This window comes from Oryx dammah, unplaced genomic scaffold, assembly GCF_014754425.2.
Source record: "Oryx dammah isolate SB20612 unplaced genomic scaffold, SCBI_Odam_1.1 HiC_scaffold_23, whole genome shotgun sequence".
Lineage (NCBI taxonomy): Eukaryota > Metazoa > Chordata > Mammalia > Artiodactyla > Bovidae > Oryx > Oryx dammah.
The window spans coordinates 78,897,100-78,907,185 of NW_024070207.1; the positions used below are offsets into that span (position 1 = coordinate 78,897,100).

The 10,086-nt window shown below is 44.4% G+C and overlaps 1 protein-coding gene across 1 annotated transcript; it reads left to right on the top strand.

Annotated features, from left to right (window-relative positions):
• The first annotated feature begins 4,280 nt into the window (after positions 1 to 4,280).
• Positions 4,281 to 8,150, top strand: LOC120882082 (sperm acrosome-associated protein 5). Its single transcript, XM_040265862.1, has 4 exons — positions 4,281 to 6,033; positions 6,466 to 6,624; positions 7,791 to 7,869; positions 7,973 to 8,150. The coding sequence occupies exons 1-4, from the start codon at positions 5,898 to 5,900 to the stop codon at positions 8,067 to 8,069; spliced, it is 471 nt and encodes a 156-aa protein (XP_040121796.1). The 5' UTR covers positions 4,281 to 5,897; the 3' UTR covers positions 8,070 to 8,150.
• The last annotated feature ends 1,936 nt before the right edge of the window (positions 8,151 to 10,086 follow it).

A 10,086-nucleotide genomic window follows, 5' to 3' on the forward strand; every position in this document is an offset into this window, starting at 1 on the left:
TCTTGAACCTGGAGGGCAGCATCAGGTTTGCAGGTGTAATTGAATAGGAAGTCGGGATGCGTGGCAGAATTGTTCAGCGTGCACAAAGGCTGAGAGTAGGAAAAAGTCACTGGCTCCATCCAGTGGCCAAGGCTGGGAGTCTACAGTCTAGCGTTTGAAGGACGGTGTGCATCCAAACAAGCTGCTGAAGAATAAATAAACGGCGACCTAGTACATAAACACACACCGGGATGAAGGGGATCTGTTAAGTAGTGGCTGGGAGGCTGTTTTCTCAGGATGGGCAGGAACGATCTCCTTTTGTCGGAGGTTACAGTTACGCTGATCAAAGGAGCTAGCCACACAAATATCTGAATCAAAGAGCTTTGTGGTGGAAGGTGAGGCTGTTGCAAAGGCCCTGCCTGAAGTAGGACTGGTTTGGCATATTGGAGGAACAGAAACAATGTCAGTGTGTTGGGAATGTAGGAATTGTGGGCAAGGGAGAAGTGAATGGGTGGCAGATGCCCTAGGGCCTCCCTGCCAGGGGCAGAGCTCCTATTTCCTTCTGGACATAATGGGATGCCATTAACGGGAGGGGGGTCAGATTTTTTAAAGTCCAGTCTGAAGCAATCTAGCATTATATATTAACTTTTTAAATACGTGTATATTTGACTCTTTTTTTTTATTGCCTGTCTTGCACCACTAGAATATAAGCTGCGCAGTAATTTACTTAAGCACCTCCTGTATGCCTGGTAGTGTTCTAGACATTGGGAATATAGCAGGGAAGAAAACAGAACCAACCAACCAAATAAAATGATAGAAACAGCTATGAAATCTAGGGCAGGACTTAACTCCTCTGGGCTTAATTTCCTCATCTATAAAATGAGGATAATGACAGCACTTACCTATAGGACTGTGGTGACAAATGAACTGTTAATTGTAAATAGTTTAGAACAATCCCTGGCACATGGCAAGTGCTAATATATAACTGATGATGACGATATTGATGATTAAGATAAAATTAGACATGTGTCTGTATAAAACTTTTACTAAGAAGAAGGAAAAAATAAAAAGATGACCTGCAGGCTGCTTTGTAGATAACAGATTTCAGAGGGCAAGGATGAAAACAGGAAGAATAGTGAGGAGGCTTCTGCCAGTGGGCCCAGTAAGTGATAATGGAGGCTCAGACCTAGCTCATTATCTCCTGTGTGCCAGACACTGTGTGAAGCACATATGACCTGCCTCAGATACTCCCCCATTTTCTGTGAACAATCATGTGGTCCTCCCTCTTGTCGGTTGAGGAAACTGAGTCCCAGAGATACTAAGTAACTTGCCCAAGGTCACACAGGTTCCCAAGATCAGATCTTTAACTTCTAGCCAATAATACTTTGTTTATTTGGTATACCACAGAGCTTCTGGAAAGTATCAGGGTCCTTATTCCAGAACTATTAGAAACAAGGCAACAAATTTTTTTTGGCTAGGAATACATATGGAGCTTCCTAACAGACAAAGCAAAGAGAGAAAGCAGAAAAGTAACTCAGGTCTCTTGCACTCTTAAGGATTGGCACCTCCTAGATACAAAACTTGTCAACTCTCTGAATGCATCAGAAGGTGGAAAATAGGAGGATCTGGACCTTTGGGGCCCATATTATTCTGGCCTCTTCCAGCCTGTAAACATAATGTCTCTACCACCTTGTACTTATACATACATACACACACCCCTACATAGAGAGGAAAATCCTACAGAGTTGGTGGGTCTTGGAGTACAGTGACTGCCAGATCCAAAAATGTCCCTGAACTAGTGATACAGCCCTACAGAAACTGTCCCAGGATTCAGAATGCATATCCACAAACTCTGTGAGACCAATTTTTCTGCTGTGGAGCTAGGATGCCCACTGTCTGTCCTAGGAATCCTCTACCATCAGTCCTTATGGGTACAAATTCATTCAGTAGCCTAAGCACCAGATAGCTAGGTGAAGGGGTGTGGAAATGTGACAGCTAGCTGGTCCCACCACAGAATCTGCACCATGTAACACTCTCACTCAAAGTCCCCGCCCCACCTCACTGGTGAGTCATTACAATTGCTCTTAAGATACATTTTCTCAAAACCATTGCTATTGTGAGTGGTCATTTTGGACCATGAGGTAGCAGGTGAGTTTGGCAGAGGTACAGCACAGGAGCAGCCAGCTCTTTGGTGATCTTGGAGCTGCCACTCTAGCCCTAAACTGCCTGCCTCCAAGAGAATGATCACTTTCCATCCTGTTCCATCCATTTAGAGTGGTGTTTGTATGTGCAGCCAAACTGAATCCTGAACAATACATCAGACTTTTCTGTCTTGACAGATGTGTCACTAAACAGAGACACATGGGACCTGTGGGGGCAGGAGGGGTGAATAATGATGAAGGACAAATTGGGAATGAAAGGATGAGGAGAGACAAAGGATGATGGCAGGGAGATGAATGAGCAGTAGAGTGGAGTGAATGTGGGTAATGTGGGGCATGAGGGAATGACTATGCATTCAATTTTGAATCAATTTGAATCAATCTATGGATGATACTGAGTAAATGATGGGAAAATGAGGTACCATCTAAGGGACAAAAAGTGAAATTGGAAGGGGACTGTGAGTGAATGGGGCAATGAAAGGTGGTGAATGTGGATGGGGTTGATAAAGCAAGAGCGTGCAAGTTGATATGAGTACCAAAGACTGGAGTGTACATGAATGACAGTCTATGGGGCACAGTATGAGTAAAAAGAGGCTAATTTAGGGGAAAAGTAGCAGAGAATGAAAGTCATGTGAGGCACAGAAGGAAGAATGGGGTGCACAAGGGAGAGAATAAAATGAAATGGAAATGAATATGTGGTAGAATGTAAATAAGTGAATTGGGTCGAGTTTGTTTGAGTGAAGATACTATGAGGAAGGAAACTGGCCAGAGATGAATGAGAGGCAGACTGGGATTCAGTTGAGTTCAGTCGCTCAGTTGTGTTCAACTCTTTGCAACCCCATGGAGCATAGCACGCCAGGGCTCCTTGTCCATCACCAACTCCCAGAGTTTACCCAAACTCATGTCCATTGAATCAGTGATGCCATCCAACCATCTCATCCTCTGTCGTCCTCTTCTCCTCCTGCCCTCAATCTTTCCCATCATCAGGGTCTTTTCAAATGAGTTAGCTTTTTGCATCAGGTGGGCAAAGTACTGAAGTTTCAGCTTCAACATCAGTCCTTCAGGACTGATCTCCTTTAGGATGGACTGGTTGGATCTCCTTGCAGTCCAAGGGACTCTCAAGAGTCTTCTCCAACACCACAGTTCAAAGGCACCAATTCTTCGGCACTCAGCTTCCTTTATAGTCCAACTCTCACATCCATCCATGACTACTGGAAAAACCATAGCCTTGACTAGACAGACCTTTGTTGGCAAAGTAATGTCTCTGCTTTTGAATATGCTATCCAGGTTGGTCATAACTTTTCTTCCAAGGAGTAAGCATCTTTTAATTTCATAGCTGTAGTCACCATCTTCAGTGATTTTGGAGCCCTCAAAAATAAAGTCAGCCACTGTTTCCCCATCTATTTGCCATGAAGTGACGGGACCAGATGCCATGATCTTCGTTTTCTGAATGTTGAGTTTTAAGCCAACTTTTTAACTCTTCTCCTTCACTTTCATCAAGAGGCTTTTTAGTTCTTCTTCACTTTCTGCCATAAAGGTGGTGTCATCTGCATATCTGAGGTTATTGATATTTCTCCCAGCAATCTTGATTCTAGCTTGTGCTTCATCCAGCCCAATGTTTCTCATGATGTACTCTGCATATAAGTTCAATAAACAGGGTGACAATATACAGCCTTGAAGCACTCCTTTTCCTATTTGGAACCAGTCTGTTGTTCCATGTCCAGTTCTAACTGTTGCTTCCTGACCTGCATACAGATTTCTCAAGAGGCAGGTCAGGTGGTCTGGTATTCCCATCTCTCTCAGAATTTTCCACAGTTTATTGTGATCCACACAGTCAAAGGCTTTGGCATAGTCAGTAAAGCAGAAATAGATGTTTTTCTGGAACTCTCTTGCTTTTTCCGTGATCCAGCAGATGTTGGCAATTTGATCTCTGGTTCCTCTGCCTTTTCTAAAACCAGCTTGAACATCTGGAAATTCAAGATTCATGTATTGTTGAAGTCTGGCTTGGAGAATTTTGAGCATTACTTTACTAGCATGTGAGATGAGTGCAATTGTGTGGTAGTTTGAGTATTCTTTGACATTGCCTTTCTTTGGGATTGGAATGAAAAATGACCTTTTCCAGTCCTGTGGCCACTGCTGAGTTTTCCAAATTTGCTGGCATACTGGATTAGATTGGACTGACTGGGATTAGATTGGGATAATGCAGGGTAGCATTCCAGTAAAGGGTAGGGATCGCAGTGAGAATCAGCCCAGGTGAATGAGCTGAAGCATGTATGTGAATGGAGGTGAAGATGGTCAGAGTGATAGAGGATGGAATTAAAGAGCAGAAGAAGGTGAAGAACTGGCTATTATACAGCAAAAGGAGAGAGGGTGCAGGTCACTTGGCCCAAGGTGAGTAAAGTGGGGGAAATGAGGCCCAATGTGACTAAAAAGTGGTATATCTGAGACAGAGTGTGACTCAATGAGGGTACTATGGGATGAAGTGGGAGCAACTCAACATGAATCAGGAGCAGAACAAGAGTGATGAGTGGAAACAGGAGTTACATTGGGAGGGACTTTAAATGAATGAGATAATGAGAGGCAGCATGTGAGTAAATGGAGGCAGTTAAGATAGAGGCAGTGAAAAATGAGAAAGAACAGAAGGGATCAAGCGTAGAGTGAGTATGTGTGGATAACTTGGGCTAGTGTTTGAGAGTAATACAGTTCCAGGAAATGCAGGTAATATGGGGACAGCCCTTGGGAGAATAGAAGTGAAGAAGGGGCAGAAAGAGAGTGAATGGGGCGGGAATGAGACCCAGAGTCAATGAATAAAGCTGAAGGATGGGCCACATGAGAGTGGATGGGAGTCATTTGATGCAGTGTCAGGCAGTGAAGGTTAAAGTACGAAATGAGAGTCTGAGTGGGAGTGAAAGGAGGTGGAGAAGGAAAGCATGTGAGAGAGCTTGGGTTATAGCAAGTAGAGGGTTACAGAATTACAGTAACACAAGGCCCAGCGTGAATGAATATAAGTGGATACAAGACAGCGTAAGGGAACAAGGGAATAAAAGGTAGAATGAGAATGGGGGTGAAAAAGCAGTAGAGCGAACATGTATATGTCATATATAATGTGGGGCAGAGTCTGATTAAACGGGTGTAATGTAGGGCAGATTCCAGTAAATGAGGGTGGAACAGAGCACATTAAGTGAAGAGAGGTGAAGGAGGTGCTGAGAATGAGTAAAGGGAGGTAAAGTGGAGCAGAGGGTGAGGGCACAGTAGTCATACTTTATAGGGCATGAGGAATCTGAGGTAGTAGTAGACATGGTGTAGTAACTAGAGGTGGCTACTCAGCAGAGTGGGGGAAATGGAGGTGACCAAGTGGTAGAGCATGATTAATGGGAGTAGAGTGGGACAGCATTAAGGAACATCGGGGAATATGTGCTGAGTGTGAGGTCTAGCACTTGAGTCCTCAGTCCCTTGGGTGTTCCAAGCCCCTCTCTCCCTGCATCCCTTTCTGAAATCTCTGGGTTTCTCCCTGTCCCTGTCTCCTTCCACCTCTGTGCATATATCAGTATCTATCTTTTTTCTTTGTGTGTGTCTTTAAGAGAGCTGGCACAGGGGAAGATGGTGAGATGCCCAAACCTCTCTCTGGCCTCTGTGTTCTAAAATCTATCACCTAGCTCTTTGCTCATAAAGCCCAGAGTTCCAGTAACCCCTAGTTCTGCATACTGCAGGGTGAGTCTGGAGCAGGGGAGTAAGTTAGGAAGACTTGTGGCTGTCATAATGCAGGTCTCAGCCACTATCGTGGTGATCCTGATGGCTGCCAATGTGGAGGCCAAGATCTACGAACGCTGTGACCTGGCAAAGAAGCTGGAAGCAGCAGGCCTCAACGGCTTCAACGGCTATACCATTGGAGACTGTGAGATCCCAGTTGCCCCAAATCCCACCCATGTAGTGAGCTTCCCACCACACTCAGACCCAGACCCCACCCCCTTGCTATCTGTTATCTCCCTAGGCTAGGGAATGATCCTTTTGGTCACCCTCTGACTGTTATGAGTAGTTTAACTAACTCTAGTTTCATCATCATTGCCTTCCCAACCATTTACCCTCATCTCTACTAACACCACCATCATTACCATCAATGTCACCACTGCTTAAATCACCATGAATGCCATCACCACCGCCGTTACTGACACCTTTCCAGAATCACCAACATCAACACCACCACCAAACCAAGATCATCACCCCCACAACTGAGAGGAAAACCATGCCTGCCCTACTCCCTCCTCCTACCCTCTTCCCTCTTCCCAGGACTCATGCCTCTCTGCTACCTTTTCCCTCCCTGCTCCAGGGCTGTGCATGGCACACTATGAGAGTGGCTTTGATACTTCCTTCGTGAACCACAATCCTGATGGCAGCAGTGAATATGGCATTTTTCAGCTGAATTCCGCCTGGTGGTGTTATGATGGTGTTACACCCACCGAGAACCTCTGCCACATGGATTGTCATGGTGAGGCCTGGCGCCACTCCCCAACATGCAGAGGGCAAGACTGTCTAACCCATAATCTTGAGTAACAAGCAGAAGAATTATAGGGAAAGGAGCAGAGTTGCCTGGACTGTTGCAGATGCCAACCAGCCTGTATCCTTACCCAGACTGCCTTGAGGTGCTGTCTAGGTCAGGAGGACTCAGAGCTCCCAACCCTCACCTAGAATGGAGGCTGCCATTTTATAGGACTAAGAATCAGGAGGGGGAAACTGTCCTGATTTGGGATTGGGGTTGTCCAGGCCTGGAGGGAAGAAGCTGCTATCTGTCTGTAGGAACAGAAACAAGGTACCTCTGTGCAGAAAGGAGAGAATTTCCCAGACAAGAGTGTTGTATTGTTAAGGACAAAACTGAATAGCAGCAGAAGTTCAGGGTTGGCCAAAATGGAGACTGAGGCTATCTGGGACCAGCCCAAATGGAGGTTGAAGCTGTCCAAGTCCTGCCACAGTGACAGAAGAGGTTACCCAGGACTTGTCCACTTGAAGGTTGAGGTCATCCAGGACTAGTCAACATGGTGGCTGAGATCATTAACTAGTCAAAATTACAGTTAAAGTCATCCTCGTCCAGCCACCATAGCAGTTGAGATCATTTAGGACCAGGCACCATGGTAGCTGCAGCTGAACAGGACTACTCAACATGGAGACTGAGGTCACTTGTAGCCAGTAAGAATGGGTGTTGAAGTTATCCAGGACCTGACAACATAGTGTTTGAAGTCCCCAGGACTGGCCAACCTTGCAGTTGAGTGGTTTCCTAACAAGCCAACATCCACTGCAGTTGAGATCATTCATAACCACACAAAATGACAGACACTTGAAGTCATACAGAATTGGCCAACATGGAGTCTGAGGTTGTCCAGGACCAGTCAGTATGGTGGGTGAGGTCATATATAACCAGCCAACATGACAGTCAAAATCACCTAGGATCAGTCAATGGGTTAAGGTTCTATAGAACCAGTCAACATGGTAGTTGATGTAATTCATACCAGGCTGATAAGTAAATCAAGGTCATCTAGAATCAGGCAATATAGTGGTTGAAGATATTCAGGTACCAAGAAACCTAGAACCCCTGGTCCCTTCATATACTGTCACCCTGTTCCTAGTACCCCAGATCACTCTGTCACCTCTTCCCTTTAGAACTGCTCAACCGCCATATTCTGGATGACATTATGTGTGCCAAGAAGGTAGTGTCCTCAGAGAATGGCATGAGTACTTGGTACGTTCATGGGGATGGCTTGGACCCTGGGTGGCTGGGATAGTGCCACTGTCACCCCATCAGCCTGTCCACTTCATCCTCCCTCTCTCCCTTCATTTCCCAGGGATTCTTGGAACCAAAACTGTTATGGCCATGATTTATCTGAATGGCTCAGGGGATGTCATATGAATGCAAAACCTAACAAAAAAGTTATTTCATGAGTCAGCTTCCCAGGAATGGAGATTTTATTTTCCTTTTCTGTTCTTTCTTCTGTGGATATAATAAAGGATGATATCTATAAACAATGCAAACAACCTCTGATGTCTGGCTTTCTTCATTTTTCCAGTGCTTGAAGGTGCCCCTATTCAATCACTCCCTCCATATATTCAAAGCTCTAATCAGGAGACATGAGATCACTTGGGGTGGGGCTGGAAGATAATGTAGTGATTAAGAATATAGGTTCTCCTGGGTTCAGATACCATCTCTACCACTTACTAGCTGGGTTGCCTTGTGTAAGGCACTTAATTTCTTTGTGCCTCTGTTTCCTCATCTGCAAAACAAGGATGATAGTGGTAGTAACTATCTCCTGAGGTTGTTGAGAGAATTAAATGAATTAATGTTTGTAAGGTACATAAAGTGGTACACAAAACAGTTCTAAGTCTGGAGGTAGAAGAGTGGAGTAGGGAGGTATGAAAATTGGCTTCCCTTAAAAAGTATCACTCCTGGTTGGTAACTATAGAGTGTTTAATTAAGGCAAATACAGAATCTTCAGGGGAAAATGGAATTGGTTTCAGCTTGCACAGGAAGCTCAGTAGGAATTGGGATTTTGAAGCATTCACATTCTTTCACATATTACCATTCTAACTCTCAGCCCCCAACTCCTTCTTTCATGATCTATAACCAAAGTTTCAAATGACAAACTGGAAATTTAGGCCAGGAATTCAACAGCTGCACAAGGTAATAATTATTTTTACAGTCCATTTTGAGCAGAGGATTTAGGCATTTGAACTTGCCATTCTTTCCCTTTATGATGGCCAGCCCCATTCTTTCCCTTTATGCTGGCCAGCCCCATTGGAAGCAGCCACCCCCATGAGGAAACAGTCTCTCACATTCTTTGTACTCTTTGGTTGCAGTGGATATTCAGCTACCCAAAGCCTTGTTTTCAGTGCTGACTTCACTCAAGATAAGCACAGATGATCATTAAGGCAGCTATCTGCACTGCATGCTGAGAAATGCCAGAGTCCCCTTCCTTAATGCCACCTGGATTTCCCCTGCCTTCAGCCTCAACCAGCCTAGATAACCAAATTTCACATTTCCTTGAGGGTCCAATAAAAGGCACCATCACCCTGGATACCAATTTCTGAATGAGATACTTATTTATCAAATGAAGCATAGATAAACTCTGGTGAATTTAAGTAAAAAGCAGATCTAAAACCCTAGCAGGTAGCTCATAGTATTTCTTGGAAGATTGCATGATCAAATTCAGAAAGGGGGAAGGTCCACACACAGAAAAAGCCAAAATCTTGACCACAGAATAGGTCGGGGCAGATATACTAGCACTGGGACTTCCCTGGTGGTCCAGTGGCTATGATTCTGCACTCCCAATGCGGGGGGCCTGGGTTCAATTCCTGATGAGGAAATTCGATGCCACATGCGGCAAATGAAAAGATCTTGCATGCCACAAGGGAAGATCAAAGACTGCAAGTGCTGCAACTAATACTGAGCGCAACTAAATAAGAAATACGGGCATTATCAATTGTTACTTTTGAAAACTGGATTTGATGCCCTAATGTTTCCTTCATATTGTTCTGATCATGTATCCCTTATATTTATTTACATTTATAGTATATCATTGTTATTCCTTTAGTGGTTATCTCTAGATCTCTAATTTTATATCATGGGGTTTACTGATTCTTCTTGACCATCAAGGTGTGCTCCCTGAATTGAGCCAGAACATAAGAGAGCTCCTTGTGCTGGCAGGCCTTTGGTTTCCTGAAGAGTTGCATTTCTTTAGTTTTGCCCCAGCAGGACACCTTTGACTGACATGAAGACATTTTAAGTCACACATAGAGCAATGTTATCCCTGCATTTATCACAAGATTGCAGATGAGGCTGAACTATCAGAAAAATGTCTTCAAACCTCAATGCCAGGAAATCTTTGCTTCTGAGAAGTGGCTCACTTTCTCTATATGGCAAAATGCATGGGACACTAAAGGACATTGTGTTTTCCAGGCTTTT

Coding starts and splice junctions, on each gene's coding strand:
- LOC120882082 (XM_040265862.1), top strand. CDS start 5,898: ATGCAGGTCTCAGCCACTATCGTGGTGATCCTGATGGCTGCCAATGTG. Junction 6,034..6,465: donor CGGCTATACCATTGGAGACT/GTGAGATCCCAG, acceptor TCCCTGCTCCAG/GGCTGTGCATGGCACACTAT. Junction 6,625..7,790: donor CTGCCACATGGATTGTCATG/GTGAGGCCTGGC, acceptor TCTTCCCTTTAG/AACTGCTCAACCGCCATATT.